The sequence below is a fragment of the Python bivittatus genome, unplaced genomic scaffold (genome assembly GCF_059951505.1).
Source record: "Python bivittatus isolate LINGU-HERP-01145 unplaced genomic scaffold, Pbiv_v1 ctg000570_np1212, whole genome shotgun sequence".
NCBI lineage: Eukaryota > Metazoa > Chordata > Lepidosauria > Squamata > Pythonidae > Python > Python bivittatus.
This window is the reverse complement of record NW_028277097.1, coordinates 22171187-22191388: the sequence shown is the minus strand read 5'-3', so window position 1 is coordinate 22191388 and position 20202 is coordinate 22171187. Positions and strand designations below refer to the sequence as shown.

The 20202-nt window shown below is 42.8% G+C and overlaps 1 protein-coding gene across 32 annotated transcripts in view; it reads right to left on the bottom strand.

Moving 5' to 3' along the window:
* The window catches only part of CELF4 (CUGBP Elav-like family member 4), a 752374-nt gene that overhangs the window by 186875 nt on the left and 545297 nt on the right, over positions 1-20202 (bottom strand). For 6 of the 32 annotated variants that reach the window (XM_088153025.1, XM_088153036.1, XM_088153023.1 and 3 more), the window contains exon 5: positions 11731-11748. The exons of the other annotated variants lie outside the window; for them this stretch is intronic. In XM_088153025.1, the coding sequence (XP_088009151.1) occupies positions 11731-11748 (18 nt within the window). The remainder of the gene's footprint in view (positions 1-11730; positions 11749-20202) is intronic. 32 annotated transcript variants of the gene reach the window in all.

The following is a 20202-nucleotide window of genomic DNA, read 5'->3' as shown; positions in this document are numbered from 1 at the left end:
CTTGAGTGGGTTTCTAGGATTGGACAGGGACAGACAGCAAAGTCTTTTTAGCTGGCTGAGCATTGCTAACTAAGCCATGCTTAAACTGGAAGGCAGAGATATAGGCCGATATTCTAACCTCACAGCTACCAACAAAGGAATTCCATCCTTTAATGGAAAATGTGAATCAAAGATTTAAGACCTGCAAAAAGCATGAAGACCCGGCTTGAAACCATCATGGAATTTGGTCACCCGAAATATCAAAGCTGTTTCCTTTTTCATCATAGCATAAAGAGACTCTGTTTCCAAGGACATGCAAGATTTATTAGCAAAGGGTTGCTGTGACAGATCTAGGAATGTTAGCACATTTGTAAATTGAAGGAAAGCCATAGCAACAATGAAATCTCACCACAAAAGGTCTATCTCCATCCAAATGCTGAGATCATCTTCTGATCTTGAAATGAAAACAGAGCTCCTATTATTTGCATCCTGATATTATACCAGATCCCACATTTTTCCAGGTTTGCACTGGAACTGAATTTGTATAATGGGATGTGGCAATGACCTTGGGAGACAGGAAGAGCCACTGACTAGACATCTGTCAGACAAGTGGCAGCTGAGTCTGCAGAAGGAATGGGGACATGGCAAACATCTCAAAAGGGACCCTCCCTAGTTTCTTGGACTGTAAAGGTAAGGGTCTTTTTCCTGGGATAGATAGTCTCTGAGATACCTAAGACCTAAGTTATACAGAACTGTATAGGTGATAACAACTTGAATTGCACTCGGAAACAAAACGATGACCATTGCAACTCTCAATCAGCAGTTTAGCATACAAGCAGCTGCATTTTGCACTAGCAGAAGTTTCCAGATGGTCTTCAAGGGGAGCCCATAGAGAATGAATTGTAGTAATCATATCTGAGGGGATAAAGGCATAAGTAACCGTTTTCAGCAGGTCCTGTTCTAGTTACTTGCACACCAGCCTAAGCTGGCAAAGGTCTCCTGTCTACAATCTCCAGCTGCTTGTCCAGAAGGAGATGTGAATCCAGGAGGATTCCCACATTGTGAGCCTGTTGTTTTGGAAGTGGGATACTCATCAAGAGCTAAATTTGGTTTCACCCCAGAATCCATTGGCTTCTGAAGCAATCTTCAGGTACTCTGTCTTGCTTGGGTTGAATCTAAACCTGTTTCTCTCTACCCATGCCTTGACAGGCCTGTGTCAGGACTTCCACTACTTCTACCATTCAGCCTGGGACAGTGATGTATAGTTGAGTGGGGTATCTGGAATAGCTCAAATGAGATATCTTGCCCCATGTCAATGGATAAGTTCTCCCAGCAGCTTCATATACAGTAGATGTTAAACAAACTGAGGGAGATGTTTAGTCCTGGAGCACCCTTGGTCACACTGATGCCCTGCAGTACATGGAATCATATTCATAAATTCATAACATTGTAGAGTTGGAAGGGACCTCAGAAGTAATCTAATTCGACCTCCTGATTAGTACAGAAGTTGCTAAAACATTACAGACAGATTGCTGTCCAGCCTCTTTTGAAGAACATGGGTGAAGGAGAACTCGTCACTTCATGAGGCAGCCTCCTCCCCTGGTTGACAGCTCATACAGTCAGGGAGTTCCTCCTGATGTCTACCTTGAACCTCCATCTTTGCAGTTTTAACCCATTGGTTACCTGCCAAGGGAACAGAGAAGAAGTCCACCCCCTCCTCTACGTGACAATCCTTTAGCTATCTGAAGACTGCTACCACATTTTCCCTCACTCCTCTCTTCTGCAAGCTAAACATATCCAGTTCTTTTCACTGTTATAGGTCTTGGTCTCCACGGCCCTCCCCATCTTTCCTTCAACTACAGTGTGGCACTCTATGCCTCATGCTTCTCCCTAATTCTTCAAGTTCTGCTCTCTGGTTACAGCATTCTGCTTCTGTGTCTCCCATCCACCCATATCCCACCAATTTTCAGCCCATGCTTACAGCACATAACAATGTATGCCAAAAACATTAGCCCCTTTCCTTGAAATGGAGAAATGTCAATGCGGTTATTAGCGGTTCCTAATGATATTTGCATAGATTAACAGACTTCAGTGTAATCATGAATGCAACAATCCTGGGGAAAAATAATGAAGAAATCCATTACCAAGTAATAATGTAACTAAGTCAATACAGTAATAATTTTATCCCATATTAGTAATAATTTCATCTCCTGCTGCAAGCCAATTTTCCTGCACATACCATTTCTGGACAGTTTTATAAATATCACCTTTGTTTGATATAATTAATTAGCAAAATCAAAAAATATATATTGCTGGTATTTTAGACGATAAATTCATCATTAGGTTTAAACTGGCAGGCTGTAATAAGATTTATTAAGATAAATGGGCTAGGGTGTTAAACTGTTTACAAGAACTGCTTCCTTCACTTTACAGCACTCCTGGTACAAAGCTTTATTGCTGTTGGGTGGTCTGTATGTATATTAAAAGCAAATAATGTTTAGATCTCAGTCAACTTCATGGTGAGAGATGCTTCTGTTAGTCTCTTGCTGCTAAATAGACAATCCCAAGCTAAAAAATAAGAGATCAAGGCATTTATTTTCTCACCATATATACAGGACCCATACGATAATTGCTACTTCAAAGGCCTTATAATATAATTGAAACATGCCTTGTGCTAACTATGGATAAGCTATTTAACCATTGGTCCAGTGCCAGATGACAACAAATTAAGTCAACTATGTTTTGCTGGTTAACGGTTATTTTGGCTGGTTTCCCAGTCATCTTTGCAATAGCTGGCAGGGTGACTTCTTAAAATTCTTTGACTTTTTTTTACAGTTTTGTTAAATTAAAAAAAAAAAGGTTGCTTGATCAGAGTTCAAACCACCACAAACAGGATGGGGAGAAGTTGAGCCTTCTCCATCTCTTTTATGTTTCTGTTTTGCAGCCCCCCACTTCTGTGGAGGGATGGAAAAAATGGAAGCAGAAGAGAAAGCTGAAGAAGGGTTAATCCTATCTAAATTCAGATGACCCAAGGATCCCAGATGAAGATAAATGGACGAACCTTGGATCTACACTATATTTAAGATGCTAAATTGTTATAGCATATTATGGGCCTGGGTAAGTGTAGTTGAAGGAGGAAATAACAAAGAGAACAATGAGTAAATGTGGAAAAGGTACACATGTTATATGGGTTTGGGGAATGTGGGTCAGGTGTTAGCTCGCTTAAGTAAAATTTCAGGAGATTATCTTAATCTTGGAAATTTAGCCAACATCCTGGGGTGCTGTATCTTGAATAAAAATGCCAGTGCATGATCACAGCATGTGTTCGGCCTGACCTTGTTCAGAATCTAGCAGGAATGCATCTATCTGTCTCTACCAGTATTTCTCAACCTTAGCAACTTTCAGACATGTGGACTTCAACTCCCAGAATTCCCCAGTCCAGCTGGGGAATTCTGGGAGTTGAAGTCCACACGTCTGAAAGTTGCTAAGGTTGAGAAACACTGGTCTATACCTACAACAATCAGAATTGTGCAAGCAAGGGCTCTCCCTGTGACTCTCTATGGAAGCAAAAATTGGAAGAAGATGGATAGAAAGAGGATTGCCACTTTTGAAAGTTGGTGGTGGAGATGTCACGCTCAGCCTCAGGGCCTAAAATGCCAAGTTAGAGCTGACCCTTCTACTTTGCATGGCTGTTCCAGCTTCGCTTTACTTTGAAGCAAGTCACTTCTTGTCAGCCCTATGTGGTAGACCAGACTTAGACACCAACGTCACGTAGGTCGGGACTACTCTTATTGTAACAGAAACTTGCAAGTCTGAATGTGCTTCCTTTTCTCTCCCTTTATCTTCACGTGAACTAGGGAGGGGCTCATCTGAGATGTTTTCTCAAGTTACTTTCTTGGCCCAGGCTTGGGGCCCTGTTATCTGACCGTTGCCTCGGTAGTGGCTGTTCCTCCTGCCTTCAAGACCATTCCCTTTTCCCTCTACATGTGCAGAAGATCACTGAAGTTCCAGAGTGAAGCAGCAGAGATGTTCTGACTAGGTAGGTAAAAACATCACTTTGCAGATCTGTTTAAGTACTTAGACCGGATCACCTTCAGATCAAATCAGATCAAATCACCCCTCCAAAGCTTTGCACCATCCTAATAAACAAGGCCCAGTTTCTCCCCTTGCTATCTCCTTCTTTTCACCTCTGGCTGTAAGCAAGAAGGCAGGCTGTGAATGTTCAGAACAATAACAACAGAAAAACAGAAACCCACCACCATAATTTGCTATACAATTCTGTACACATTTCCATAGAGGGACACATGATTGAATTAAACAGGACCGTTTCTATATAATTATGTATGTAAAACATAATCTCATTACCAGCCAGATTTGCAAAAAATAGTTGCAATCATGCGTCTTGCTTCTTGTGGGCTCCAGACAGTCTGCTGTGTGCCCATTTCTTACTTTTCAAAAAGTACCAGGACTTGGATCACATGGTCTCAGTTGCCACCTTGACCCAAGGGGGGCCCCTCTGTCTGCTGATAAAGATTCACCCATAGGTGGTTCTGATGGTTCAGCTGTTCATTTTTTAATATATTTTGCAAAGCCTGATATCATCCTGATGGGAGATTACAAATTCCCTTATAAATGGGATGTTTATTATGACAAACTTACAAAATCACATTTCTTTTACAAAAGAACAATATTGTTGCTATTATTGTGTTGAAATTCTTACTACTTCTGTTGTTAGCTGAACTACTTCCTACTGTTCTAGCTTAACCATTACCCTAAACTACCTACGTTTTTCTATGGTGTAATATTCTACAATTGAACGTTCTATAGTCTTAGATTTCAAGGTCTTTATTTGGTTTTCCATCTTGTTTGTTTCTCCTGGTAGAACTTAGGTTTTAGCTTTGAACTTAGTAGCAGTTTTCCCTTTTAAATGGAATTTTACTGGTCTACTTTTTCAAGCATGGCTTCCTGGGTGCTGGGAGGGTTTTGGCTGTACCCCCCACTTCTAGCTGGACTCCAGTTGCACAGGTTCACTTCCTGCATTTCTGCTGATGAGGATGTCTGGGGCTGTGGGCCACTCCATGGTTGCCCTCATTTAGGCACTGGGCATTCCATATGCCAGAGCCTGGGCTTCAAGTTTCCCACATCTGAGACTTGATGTGGTCTTCTAGGCACTTGTTCCAGCAAACATCTGTCCTACTTCCATCACACTAAGTCTTGGCAACTCTGCTCTGATCTTTTGACCTCCCTGCCTCCCTCCCTCCCTCCCTTCTTCCTTCCTTTCTCATCAAAATCAACCTTCCTTCCTTCCTTCCTTCCTTCCTTCCTTCCTTCCTTCCTTCCTTCCTTCCTTCCTTCCTTCTTTCCTTCTTTCCTTCTTTCCTTCTTTCCTTCCCTTTTTAAAGCTCTGCCTTGGTTAAATACTTAAAAGTGGGGCTGTTACAGACAGCCTGAGGAAGGAGGGCTGGGTGTTCCAGTCACTAGGTGTCCATTTCATAGTATGCATTAGTGTAAGATTGCATGATGGCAATGCGATCCGCAAAGTCCTTGGTCTAGGCCAGTGTTTCTCAACCCCAGCAACTTTCAGATGTGTAGACTTCAGCTCCCAGAATTCCCCAGCCAGCCATCTGAAAGTTGCTGGAGTTGAGAAACACTGGCCTAGGCTATTGTTTTGCCCTTTAGCATGTTCAGGATGCTTCCCGTGGTTTACCCTGTTGTAGTTTTTGCGGCCTCAAATCAGGCTTCTTTATGCCTCGTTCCCATGTGGACATATCTACGTCCAGTCGGCTCCTCTATAATGCAATAAATAAGACCTCTGCCATGCCATGCAGCACAAAAGGAATGAGATCTGCTGCAGAGATCTGGCTGATTTTTATGCCTCTGTCTCTTCGTTTGCCAGCTGGAGGGGGAAAGGAAAGTGTAACTATTTTCCAAGCATTGTTTCAGACCTGCTAAGCATTGTGCGGTGTGGGCAACTGGCAAAAAGACATCTCCACGATCATTCCCCTTGTCAATATGGTGACCTTTCCGAGGCGGAAGATCCTCTTTATTACCAAGCGTGCTGGGGTAAACCAGACCCTGCTGTGTTATCTGCCCAATTTATCAACCGTGTATTTGTGGCTGGTCTATTCCAGTGTCTGGCTTAACGGTGCGCCCAGAGACTCAGCACAGAGAGAGGCGAAGAGGAGAGAAATGTCAATTCTAACCTAAGTCCCCTAAAGTGAAATAAAAGGAAGAAAGTAAATAAGGAACAGAGAACAAACTGCTTTGCCAAGGTGTCTGCGTTTATCTACATCAGGATGGTGCAGAAAGAGGACCAGAATAAATGTTGCCTTAGTGATGTTAAATGGGATGTGGGGTACTTGCACCTCTTCCTTTTAGGGTTTAAGCTGAATAGCTGGATAAGATGGTGGGGCCAGAGCTGCCAACCCTAACTCCTAATAGCTCAACCCTTTGGAGAGGAAGCATCAAACATTCATAGATTTAGCTTCAGGATGTGAAATGGGGTCTTCTATGAATAGTCGTCCAGATGCACCCAATAGAAGAGAATATATGAAGCTCAGGGTTGAACTGTGGAGTCCCTGGTGCTCTCTAAGCTTGGTTGTTTGCTTGCAGACGTTTCATTACCCCACTAGGTAATATCATCAGATGCACCCAAGCCTGGGCACAGTAGCAAATGCTACTTTTTTAACCTGCTTTTTCCAAATTACATAGGAGTTGCTTCAGACCTTTCTGCTGAATGTAGGAAGGTCTGTGATGGAGCCATTGGTAGGTCATCTTTTTAATGGTCATCAGACATTCTCAGATCAAAATCTACCTGATGTCTTATCCCAGGTTGATTTTCCAATATCTGAGTCTTAGGTCAAATAGGTACTGAAGGAATCCTATGAAAGACACCAATCCAGACTATCTATTGACTGTTCAGATTGATGTGCCCTCCCTGAAAGCTCTTCCCACTGCCCTAGATGTCCCATCATTTATCTGCTTGGTCTTCCAGAAGCTGGTGGAGAGTAGGGGTCAGATCCTATTCCAGAGTCCCAGGGTCTCTGGAGTGTGGATTCTACCATATGTCTAAACTGAAGTATTGTCAGCCTTACCAGGTAGACCAGGCAGGAAACAACCAGATAAGCTAATTTTACTTTGTTGTAAAGCTACATTAACAGAATATTGCAAGTCTGAATACAAATCTCCTGCCATTTCCTTTACAGCCTGAGAAGCTAGGGAGGGTCCCTTCTGAGCCTTTTGCCCCACCTACTATCCAGCTGCAGGCAATGCCCTCTCTTATCTGACCATTCCCTATGCAGCATCTCTTTGCCCCACCTCCCAAGGTCTTTCCCACATACCATTACAAGTATGATCTATGTATTGCCAGATTCACTCCAGGTTATGTAGTTTATCCTGTGACTCCACATTTGATGGAGTTGTCACCTTCACTTGACAACTTCCTACCCTTCAGCAGACACATCGACCAGGCATGTTTGGAATTCTACAAAATTGTGGCAGTGTCACCAAACCTCTCCCCAAGCCACTTCAGAGGCAGTGGAGGTGAAATTTTTAGGACAAACCTAACTCAAGCCTTTTAGTTTTTCTCCCTTCTCAGAAGACCAGATGACAGGTTCCTAAAAGAATCCTGGAGCCCTTATTAAGAAAATTAATTCTAACAGAAGATCTGGAGACTGAGAGAGTATCAAAACCATGGGGTGGGGGATACCTTTCTCTCTCCTACCCCTCAGCAACACCTGTAAAATTCAACTCAGATCTGAGGAAACAAATTTGTTTGAAGATGGCATTTGTGACCAACTCACTGCAATTCCTTGCATTCATCCATCTTCTCTAACATCACTAGCAATGCAGGACTTGGGGTGAAATTATTAAGGTCAGCTTCCTTTTGGAGGGATGACAATTTCTAATCTCAGAAAGGGAGAACACCAACTGATGAACTCCTTCCTTCCCTCCTCCTTGCCTGCCAGTTGCCTCACCCTGCCATCATGTCTGGGGAGAACCCTTTCTCTGATTCCTGCTTCTTAGTCCAAATGCTTCTTTCTCAATCATAATTATCTGCCACATAAATCCTTTGGCTGCAGAGATAGGATTTGATAGCCCACCTCTTGTGATCGGACTCTTGGCATGAGAACTGGGGGACCCTCCTGTTCCTTAGCATCACTTTTTGTTAAAAGAACTGAAAAGCAAAACTTGAGACAGTCTTTCTGGGGAAAAAAAATTAGTCTAGACAACCCAGACAAAATGATCCACAGCAGATTCAGAATGAAAAATGATTGATGAAGTCAACAGAAACAAGTCTATGTGTATTGCGCTTCTCTGTTTGGTCACAACATAGGTATCTTTGTGAGTGATTGAAGCTTTGGGGCTTGTCAAATCTATCACACAGTTTTATCAGTTTTTCCAGAAATCTATCACACAGTTTTATCAGTTTTTCTAGAAACAATTCACTTTTGCATCAATGACTATAAAGATACAAGTTGTAAATCTTTTAAACCAGGTATATAAAACATGTGGTTAAGCGTAACATGTAGTTCATCTGCATTCCTTCTGTGGTCCTCAAAACTCTCTTAGAATGGGTTGGATCAAATATTTGGATTATTATTATTATTATTATTATTATTATTATTATTATTATTATTGCATGGGAGAGGGCAAATAGGTGTTTTAACCCTTGCAGCCTCTTATGCCCATTTTACTTCTTCTTCCACCCAAAATAGAACCTGGTCCTACCCACTTTTGAAATGCAACCCTCAACATACCACAGCAAGACTTCTGTGGCCTCCAGTGTGCCCTGCTTTAAACTATTTAGGGCATAGAGAGCTGGAACATACAATTGCTGAAAATTAGAGAGTGCATTAAACCAGAATTCTAAGGAGGACATTATTTAGTTTAAGGAACAAAGGTTGGTCTTTTCTGACTATTCTGGGAAGGCAACATGGGTAGATGGAGTTTATTCATCTATATTTTAAAATACAAAACCTTTTGGGGGAAAAATCCTTTAACTTATTTCTCTTTGTGTATCAATACTTTCACTGTCCTCTTTGAAAAAAGGGAAAGGAAGAAGAGGGAAGAAAAGGAAGGAAGGAAGGAAGGAAGGAAGGAAGGAAGGAAGGAAGGAAGGAAGGAAGGAAGGAAGGAAGGAAGGAAGGAAGGAGACTAGAATACATCTTCTCCAACAACCAACACCTAGATAATCAGGGATTAACACCAGACAAAATCAAGCAGAAAACAATACCCAAATCAAGGAACTACTAAGGAGACAATCAAGCAGACAAACAATCAAGCAGAAAACAATATCCTAATTAAGAAACTACCAAGGAGAAAATCACACCCCCACCAACACTGGCAGGGCAAGCTACTGCATATAAACAGGGAGCAAACTGCACACTCACTAGCCCTGATGATGTTACCTAGTCGGGGAATGAAACGTCTGCAAGCAAACAGCCAAGCTCAGAGAGCACCAGGGACTCCACAGGAAAGGAAGAAGCTCTGAAAAGATCACAACCTACACATTGCTTGTTTTGGTGACCTGATCGTTTGCTATCCACCACAAATATTTATAGTACTCCTTAGTCTTTTGCTTTTAGTTTACAACTTCCTAGTAGCTCTTGAACTCTGTATCTCTCTTTTCCTACTCCTTCCTTACCTTTTTAGACAGTGGCTCTCTCAGAAAATATGCATATACATAGACTGGTGGATTGGCCTTCTCATTATAACAATTATTCTGTCCCTAGCAATGGCCAATGGACATTTATTTACTTAAAGCTGTTCAGAAAAACTACTAACTAATTTGAAACTGGCTGCTGCAAGATGGAGGCTTGTAGCTCAACAACTTAAAAAAAGAGAGATTAAACACACCTCTTTTGTTTCCATCCCCATTATGCAATGAGCGTTCTTGTTTCAATGTTTTACTGCATTTCTTTTCAAAATGAATGTTTTCAGCATTTTATTTAGCTGCGTTACTTTTTTTTTTCCTGTTTAGTTCAGGCACGAAGCGCACTTTATGCTCTTTAATTTCCATCCTATTCACGCAGAGGCCTAATTAATACTTGCATCTTTGCTTGGGTTTTTAACAGCCTCCTCAAAATATTCATGTTATTTTCTACCCTGCAACCAGATGCTGGACACGAACAGCAAGCTTATGAGAAGCTATAGAGAAAAAAAAAATTCCAAAAGTTTAGGAAAAAGAGAGAAAGAGAGAGAGAGAGAGAGAATTCCAGCATCATACACTTCCTGTTTTTATTTCTGGCTAAGAATTTAAAGAGATTTTCTACCTAAACTTCCAGTGACTTCAATGGGCGTGTGCCATTGTCTTATCTTGCCTCAGTTCTAATTCTGCAATTTTGTCAGGTCTTCACCTTGCCTGTACTGAGAGCCACTTTGATACAGTGGTTAACACCTCTGGCTGGAAACTGGGAGACTGTGAGTTCTAGTCCTGCCTTAGGCACAAAGCCAGCTGGGTGACCTTGGGCCAGTCCCTCTCTGTATGAAGAAATAGGCAAGGGCAAACCACTTCCGAAACATCTTGGCAAGGAAATGGCAGGGACTAGTCCAGGCAGTGGCCAGGAGTCAAGATCGACTTGAAGGCAATGAGAGCCAGTTTGGTGTGGTGATGATGGTGCTGGACTAGAAGCCAGGAGACCATGAGTTCTTCTCCTGCCTTAGGCACAAAGCCAGCTGGGTGACCTTGAACCAGTCATTCTCTCTCAGAAGAAGGTAATGGCAAACCACTTCCAAAATCTGCAGGGACTTGTCCAGGCAGTTGCCAGGAGTCAACACTGACTCAAAGGTGCACACACACACAAACACTTCACCTTGGCTAGATTGGATGCACTATCCTCCACAGCCTTGTGGGGGTGGTACAGAAATATTTAGGCTCATGTGGAGATGGCTCTGTGGAATCCCTAAGCCACATGCTCCTTTGTCGCTCTTTACAGGGAACCTTGGAAGACCAATATCTATCCCATTTTAAAGAACAACCCTGGCAGAGAACACAATGGTTACCTGTCACTTCTCTCCCACCAGGACCCTGACATTTTATTGATCGATTGATCGATTGATCAAATTTATACACCACCCATCTCACTGTATACGTGACTCTAGGAGGCTTCGTTTCTATTTGCGCCATCCATCCTACCTATGACAAGGTTAGTACAAATGCTGGTGATTGGCGCTGTGATCTGTATAATTGTCACTTTATTAATTTACTTTATGTACTTCCATTTCATTTTAGGTCTACTTTTTAGTTGTGTTAATTAAAGGTTTATGTACTTTTATGTATTTTTATTGTGGAGTTCTCTGGCCTAAAGGCTGTAATAAAGTTTAAAAAAAAAATTCCAAGGGAAAGAAATGAAGCAGGTAGGTCATGTTATTTTGTCTGCAATAGGATGGGCATGCCTGTTAATCAACGGGTATGTATACCAAATTCACCTTCCCTCCTGGCAATGTTTGTAGTACAGTCATAATAACTGTGCAAGAGAAAGATTCTACAGTTAAAAGTGACTGAGGGATCTCTGTGTTTATCTCTGTTCTTTGCCCATAAAAAAATGGGCGGAGCTTCCATTGCATTGTGGTGGCCGCCATCTTGACTTTTTGACTAGACCCTGTTTCTGTGGAAGGAGAGCCTTGCAGTAGTCAGCACCAGCCCTTCCTTGCCTTTGTCTCTTCCCCTCCTCTTTAAGTAGGGACTTTAAGTAGCGTGAATAGCTGGAGTGCACCCCTGCTCCAACTTTAAGAGGGCATCTTTGGGACTTGGGGGTGGTTGTGTAACTCAAGAGGAGACACTGCAGTTGTGGAAGAGCAGGAGAAGAGAAGGCTGCAGGTGAGCAAGGAGGAAATGCCAGGACAAAGTCAGCTTGGTGCAGTGGGTGATTGACAGTGTGGGAAAAGTGGGTGCCAAACTCAGATGTGCCAGCAACCTAAAAATGAGTGGTGTGTCAGACACGCCAGCTCCTCCACAAATGCCTACACCCAACAGCCAGCCAGCAGCTGGTAACCAATGTTTCCCCTCCTAGCTGAAGACTAGAAGACTGTGAGATGTTCAGAACAGCAGCAACTGCTTCTTGGCTGAAACCACTAAAACACCAGCCAGCAACAAAACTGGCTAAGCCTACAGTGGCTAACTGCGGCTATAAGTCTGGCTGAGAAGTTTTCCCCACAATGCACAGGTGAGAGCCAAGCTAAGACTTTATTCCAGTCATAGACCCAACAGGTGTAGGCAGTTCAAGCCTGCCTATCAAGGCGAAGGGGGGAAAGAGAGAAAGGAATTTATGAAAAGTCATAGAAACTGTCAAGAAGAATCCCTTGGAAGACACCCAGCACGTACAGAAATAGGCCCGTGGGTAACTCGTTAGAGATGTAGTGAGAAGTGAGAAGTAGGTGTCATAAATTGTGTTAGTTAATTTTATATAATAAAACCTTCCTTGTAACAAAGGGATGACAGACCTACGCTCCGTATCTGTGGTCTGTACCATGCTCCCCAAAGGCCCCATCACAATGTCCACAAAGTTCAGGATGCTTGTTCTTTTGAAATAATGCCCCATTGAGGAAGGCCAAGACCTGTTCTCTGTCATCCAAGAGTGCAGGACATGGAATAATGTCTTCTGGAGTGAGTGGCCATTATTATTATTAATAATATTGGATATATGTTCCAAAAAGGAAGGTTCTAATGGCATAGTACGAAAAAATCCTTAATTGTAAGGGCGGTTGGACAGTGGAATCAAGGACCCAGAGAAGTGATGGATTCCCCTACATTGGACATGTTCAAGTGGAGGCTAAACAGCCAGGTCTCTGGGATGATTTAATTTGGATTCTTGCCCTGGGCAGGGGGTTGGACTTGATGGCCTCAGGGATCCCTTCCAATTCTAGACTTCTACCTGACAGGAAATTGGAGATGGAACCCAGTTCTGGTAGAAGGGAGAACTAGCTCATGAAGGCTTGAGAACCTGGTGCAATATGACTCTTGTGAATTTGTCTCTTGAATTTAATGATAGAGAACCTGGGGTGCTACTGTGTGATAGAGATAAGAGGACCAATTTATCTAACAGCTTTGGGGAGTTTTTCTCATAGGTTTTTTAATCTTAAAACAAACTGGAAGAGACATTCGCTTGAACAGAATCTGGACAATCAAGAGACGTTGGATTCGTTTTCTAAAATATGCAAGATGGCTAATCTTTTCCGTTTTTCTTGGCCCTCTGACCACAGTGTGTGTGACTAAGTGATCAGTTTCCAATCACTATAACCTCTTTCCTATCCTGGAGGACTACAAAAAGGACTCTTGGTTAGTTCCAAACCTACAGGATGGGTTGAATATATACTATCTCACTCAAGAACAAACTGAGATATTGTAGATATCTGGATTTTAGGAAATAAAGTTTCTTAATGTAAAATGATACCTTGGATGGATTCCTCCCTCCCTCCCTCCCTCCCTTCATCAGAGGCCCATGCATTTCCCTCCACCTTTCCTCCCTCAGTTTTGTGTAAGCTGGACAGAAGAAGTAGAAGAAAAGGATCACCATAATAGATAAGGCAGTTCAGCTTCCCATGGGTTAACGCAGCCACCCCACAGGGAAGAGAGATCCTGCTAAGTTAGCAGGAAGGCAAAACACACAGGTTACTAAAGGTCTCTCTAGTCAAGTGGCAAGAGCATGTTTGCAAACACTAGTTGGTTGTCACTCAAAACAGGTGTGGGTGTGTGTGGACGGGGGGGGAACACTGCAGCTCAAACAATGTTATGTCAGCTTGATGGCTCCTAACAGGCACAGTGGCCTGGACTTTTCTTGCTAACTTGGTCTTTCTGACAGTGGAAAATCTGGGCACTGGTTTAAAAGAAAGGAGAAGAAACCGTTTCTCCCAACTTAGAAGGCAGCAAACTCTTATCCCAGTTTGTTTTCCTGGGTCAGAATAAGGAAGTATGGCATCTCATGCTCAAAAGGGACAGGAGCTTCTGCTGAGATCAATGTTGCTAAATTTCTCACATTAGCCAGGGTTAAAAAAAAAACAAAAAACAAACCTTGAATATCCCCACACCTATTTCTGGACACCTTCCCTCATTTGTGCACCTTCTGCAAGCCGTTCTCCCCTAGGAAAAGGCATTTGGGGGATTCAGCATGTTTATTTTCTAGCTCATTTTAGTCTGTATTTTGATATGGTATTTTTACATTTGGTTAGCCACTTAAAGGGCTCGCAAGAACGAAGAGTTGGGGTATGAATCAAAGAGAGGAATAAATAGGACTTGAGAATATTTTTAGGGAATGATAGATTATAGGGCAGGGTTGCCAATTAAATATCCTGAGGCTGTTTATCCTCTGCCTGAACACAGTCCTTGAAGGGGGAGCCTGTCAGGGGCATCTGGGGAGGGGTGGAAGGGGGTGGAGTCAAAAAGGCCCCTTTTTTCCAACCTGTTCCCTCTGTGGCCAGCAGAAATTAAAATCAGAGAGAAGCAAACCTCCCCCTGCCTTGACTTCAGTGGAGTGGTTCTGATGCTGGCCTATTGGAGGATGCAGAATCCTCACATTCAGAATTACCCGCTACTGACATTTGGCTTGCTTTTCTGTACTCCTCAGAGCTACACCTTGGCATTCAGAAGTGAGAGAAATGCCCCAGACTGCTAAATTCCAATCTGAAGCCTAACCCGAGAGAGGCCAGTCAAGCCAGTTCACCTGAGAATTCTCGAAGATCGCATTTCTCAAGCACCTCCTTTAATAATATCACCCCAGCGTCTTGCGGCCACGCTGAATAGTTTGCAATTAAAGAATGAAAGTGGGTGCGCATCTAAGTATGTGGGAGGACCGAATCCAAGCTGACTTTTCAGCCGAGTGAAATTTTGCCATTCTTCAGAGCCATCTCAGGTCCAAGACTCTTGTGGTGTCACTTCATGCTTGCAGTTAAGTATTTACCGTTCTGTTGCCAAGGCAACCAATTCTTCAAAGTTACTTTTACAATTCTATTTTCTCAAACACCCATCTTTGGCTGATTGCATGGGGAACTCTGGAAGACCGCCAGAGCTGAATCATGCCTTGTTTCCCCATTAAGGAGAGGTCCTTTCTAATCATGTTCAGTTATTTTCTTGATGGTTTTCTCTTGAGTTGAAAATGTATTGGGGGGCTGTTTTCTATTTTGGGGAAAGGGGACGGGGGGAGAAAGAAGTGGGATGCATAATCAAGGGAGGAGGAAGATTATTAGGCTCCTGGGAGCTTTGCAAGCTTTAGTGGTAGAAATTAGGGATGGGAAATAACTTTGCCAAGGGTATGCCTCCCCACTCCTGCACCTCTTACATGGATGGGAAGATTGAATCTTTAATGGTAGAAGATAAACACTGAGAGCCTTGGAGTTGTTACGACTGGATGATGCTGGACTTAATCCACTTAGTTTTTTCATGAGCATCTTCCCCCCTCGCCTTATGTTGACAATCACTTAGGAGTGCTTCTTCTGCCAACCCTGTTGGGAATTCTGGATGGGGTGGGACTGAAAGTCCCACAGGTCCCCCAGCCTGTAGGGATTCTGTAATTCCAAGACATTTGAAGGGTACAAGCTGTTTGATCCTTTTGGCTGTCCCTGCTTGCTGGTGGCCATGAATTCAAAGGGTACGTTACATGTAAAGCGATCCTATTCATGTTGGATCCCTGATTAGTTGGGATCACTTCCATTAGTAGTTCCTGAGGGAGGAAACTACAGAGGGGAAACAGTGGCCTTGAGGACAGAACTGGAAAAACTCAGCATACAATATGACTGGTGGGTTTGGTGTACCAAAACTGATAAATCAAAATGTGATTATTGCATGCTAAAGGGGAAATCCCAAACATCTGGGGGAAGGAAAAAAAACCCCAACACCACCAACAGGAACAACAAAGGACCCACCACTCACTCAGCCCAAGATCTTGGGGGAAGACCCACATTTTCAAGGCTCTTTTAAACCCAGTCAAGGTACAGGCCAGAGGAATTTCAGGGGCTGCAACAGAGAAGATAATAAATACAAAAGCCTCTTCTGCCAATCACAATGATTTTTCTAAGAGTCTCTTCTCCTAGGAAGAATTTCTAAAGCAAATTTGTCATCAGCTTGAATGAGAACTGGTCCAGAGAAGACACAGGAGGAATTTTCACACCGCTAGAAACCTTTTTCTTTTTTCTGCCCAAGTCCTCTTCAAAGAAGACATTCATCTTCTGGTGGAAGCCACAAAGATCAGGCAATCAGAGAGAGAACAAAGGACAAGCATGTTGCAAAAATGTAAATGCAGTTTTAGCCTGTATGCACAGAAGCCTAAGTTCCCACTTTGAGTCTTCTGAGTCCTGTGACCCGTTCTAGGCAGCACACTTGAAGAAGGATTCAGAGAAAGTCAAACAGGTTCAGAGTAAGTCAGTGATCAACAACTAGAAACTAAGCTGTAGGAGGAAAGGAGATGGACATGTTTAGTCTTGAGAAAAGATGACCAAAGGGCAATAAATGCTCTACTATGTGGTCCCAGCAGGCAAGACATGGAAAAGTGGGATGAAGTTACAGGAAGATAGATAATGATGGAATATTAAGGAAAATTTCCCCAAGTGTTAGGCGAGCTGGAAGTTGAAGCATTTCTCTCTCTCTTTCTTCCTGAGAGTGAAATTCTGACCTGAAGATAATTGAATGATAATTGATAATTGAAGAAGGCATGATAATATAACTGAAAAGGGATTTATTTACAGGAAATATATTATAGGGATAGACAAAGTCAAGCACCCAGCTAACTGCATTCCCCCGAGAGAAGAGTCAGAGAGCACGTACTCTCTGTGCAGGTGCCTGAGAACAAAGGTAGAAGGAAGTGATCTCAGATTAGCAATCTTCTAGACAAATAGGCAGAATGAGAGGCAAAATAAATCCTTAACTCTCTAAGACCTTACCGACCCTTGGTAGTAGGTCATGAGGTGCTGAAGAGTCAGTGCCACTCCAAAAATGAGCAGTTTGACAGTCCCAGAGATGTTGTGGGTTCCTCTTCATTTGATACGTTCAACAGCCATCTTCTAGAATTGTTTAATTTGGATTCTGATACTGGATGGGGAGGGTGTGAGCTAAATGACTTGAATGCCCCTTCCAATTCTCTGATCTTATCCTTCTCGATGTACAGTGGAAGTTTTACTTTGAGGTTACTTCTCACTTCTCTATCTCCCTTAATCAATTCATTATATATTTTACAAGGCTGAAGTTTTACATGGAAGGAGAGGAATAGGAAGAAGAGCTTCTTCATTCTTTCTCCTTCTGCTTCTTTCTTCATAGAAATTTCCCCCTCCCCAAGAGGGAAAGAGTATAAAGGCTCCAGTCACGTTGGCTTAGAGCAATGTTCCTCAACCTTGGCAACTTGAAGACGTGTGGACTTCAATTCCCAGAATCCCCAGCCAGGGGGATTCTGGAAGTTGAAGTCCATACGTCTTCAAGTTGCCAAGGTTGAGAAATACTGACAGGGTAGAAGCAGATGTACCTTTTCTGAATGAGGATAAAGCAATGTCCTAGGTGTGAGGATAGGAGAAAACCTTTTAAAAGCTATGTAAATAATTGTTGAAAAGGGTTAATTAGCTCCTACTTCATCTGCCACCATCCTTTTTTGTCATAGTCCTCTCTCCTCTATTTCAAACCCATGGCTACTACACCTATATATTTCACCACGTGAGACAAGCAATTACTCCAGAGGATCCCAAACTAGAATAATTTGTGAGGGAAAGCATTACAGCTCCCCACTTTGCTGCCAAAGTCTGTTCCAAATTGGGTCATCAACAGCTTCATTTAGGGTTTCCAAACATGCGGGTGATGGTGGATCTCTTCTAGCAATTTAACGTGCTTCCTGAGTTTGCCAGGTCAATCACTGTTTCTGGAAACTAGTTAAGCTGTTCCTACTCCTTCCTTGCTGAAATGCTTCGTTATCTCCAGAGAAGATTATTTTGCTTTCCCTCATATAGAAGATGCTAATCAAAATAGCAGGAGTGCTATAGCAAAATCTATGACTCGTCTTTCTGGACAAACCCACAGCTTCAAATATACCATTGCATTAGAGCGTAAGATGAGCATGAAACGGAGCCAACGCAGGGAGGCAGCGAAGGGCAGGAAGGCCTGGCGCGATGCGGTTCATGGGGTCCCGAAGAGTCGGACACGACTTAACGACTGAACCACAACAACAACAAAGAGCGTAAGAACAATGGACTAAGTGCAAGTGGGAAGAGGAGGTAGTTCCTGCTGTATTTACTGAAAGAGGATTCGAGCTGAACACACTGGAAAAGCTTCCCAACTCCACTCATTATGTGAGGGAAAGGCCGCAGTAGGTCATTGCCCTCTGAAGCTGCTGGAGGAAAAGTCTTATTCAACCTCAAAGAAGTTGTCTTAGAACTGGATTTGGATCTGAGCATGGTCCCTAAGTGGTCTGAAGCCTACTATGAAACAATTTGAAGCTAAGCTTGGGTCAATGCCTGAGTAAAAGGCAGCTTAGGAAATCACGGTGACATCTTGGATTCCATTTTGGAAAAGGGGCACATTATTTATTGGACTTCAAACAACAGCAACAACAAAAGACCCACCATTCACTCAGCTCAAGGTCTGACCTTCAAAAGGAAACTTTACTTTGATGAAGGTTCATGTAAAACATTCTTTAAAGCGGCTTTGTAGAGCCACACAAGGTCTCACTTCTAAACAGCAAAGCAACGTTTCTGAATTGCTTTCCTTCACTGCCTCTTCTGGCACCTCCAAAACCTGGAAAAGACTTCTAGGCATATACTGTTTATGCACAGAACCCTCTTCTGACTCCTTATCCCACATCTGGAATGCCAGACAAGGCCTCAGAAGAATATAAAACACATTATATCGTTGCTGGACCTCAGTGAGTGAAATAGCAACCCTTTCATGGGGAAAGGATCAGATAACATTTCTGCAGAAGATTCCAGTAAAATGCCATCACTGATCTGTAGAACAACTATCTACTTCAATCTTAATCTTCTTCTATATTCTGGGTTAACAGCATGACTGTGCATAGTCCCAGCCAATAACAGAGAGATTTATTTCTGGAAGGAGTTATCTCACTGGAGCCTTTTTGCTCTGGATTTCCAGAGCTCAGCCCATACCAATGAAATCATTCTAGATGTGGGCGGTTGGGTGGGGACCCTGGATTAGTGGCTCAGCAGATGCTTTGCATCAGATGGATCACACTCATTCCATTCCATGCTCATTCTCCAACTTCTTTTCTTCTGCAGTTGGCAGATTCCTACATAGAGCAGAGGATTGCATTTCCTAATTCCTAAAATCCATGCCTCTAAAATCCTATAATTCATTGATTATTAAATCAATGCTTTGGATGTCAGGTTAGCCTCAACCTCTAGTCAAGGTTGCCTGCTTCAATCTCTGTGGCTTAAGCAGTGAGAGATGGTCAATCTCTTGAGCTGGATTGTACTTACATTTTCATTTGCCAAACTTCTCTCTTCCTCTAATTTTTGCCTCATTCTGTAAAGTTTTTTTTTAACGTAAGAATTTTCTCATGTGTTTCTCTTAACAAGAATTGTGTTTGCTTGGACTTTTCCTCATATATACATTGAGTCTAACTTTTTGCTCAGTGGAGGAACTAAATTAAAGCAAACCTAACAAACCCTGAGATGGCCTCTGCTTGGTATCCAACAAAGGACATCCATCACCTCCCCAGGATCTGGTCCCACTATCAAACTGCTTTTGTTCTTATGAACTTTTGTTCTAATGTTCCATCAGAAACTGGCTTTCTGCAACTTCAGTCCATTGTTCTATATCCTGCCCTCCAGCATAATAGAGAATTAGTGTTGGTCTACTGTCTGACATCAGGTATTTCCAAAATCCGACTCTAGCTGCCTTTTCTCAGACAGTTTCCTCACTCTCTCCTCATTAGGACCTTTCTTTACTTATATTTAACCATGAGACAAAGACATCCAAGGAACTTCTTTTCTTCTCCAGTGTCCTCACAGCCTTATCTTCATCTGGTTCTCAGCTCACACCCGATACAGGCCTAAACTTTCTTAGCTATTCTGGGTTAAGGTGGTGTTTTCTCTTCTGTCCCCACCCTTTTTTGTGTGGGTGGGGGTTGTGGATACAATCTTGACCTGCTCCACCACCTGTTAAAGGACCTCTAAGAGGTGGGATCAGCTCACCTCCTCTTGACCATTGTAGAATGGTGTCCCTGGGCACTGTCCTCCAGAGCCAGCCTCCCCCACCCATATCTCTGCTTGGATACCTGGTTTTGATGGAAGGAT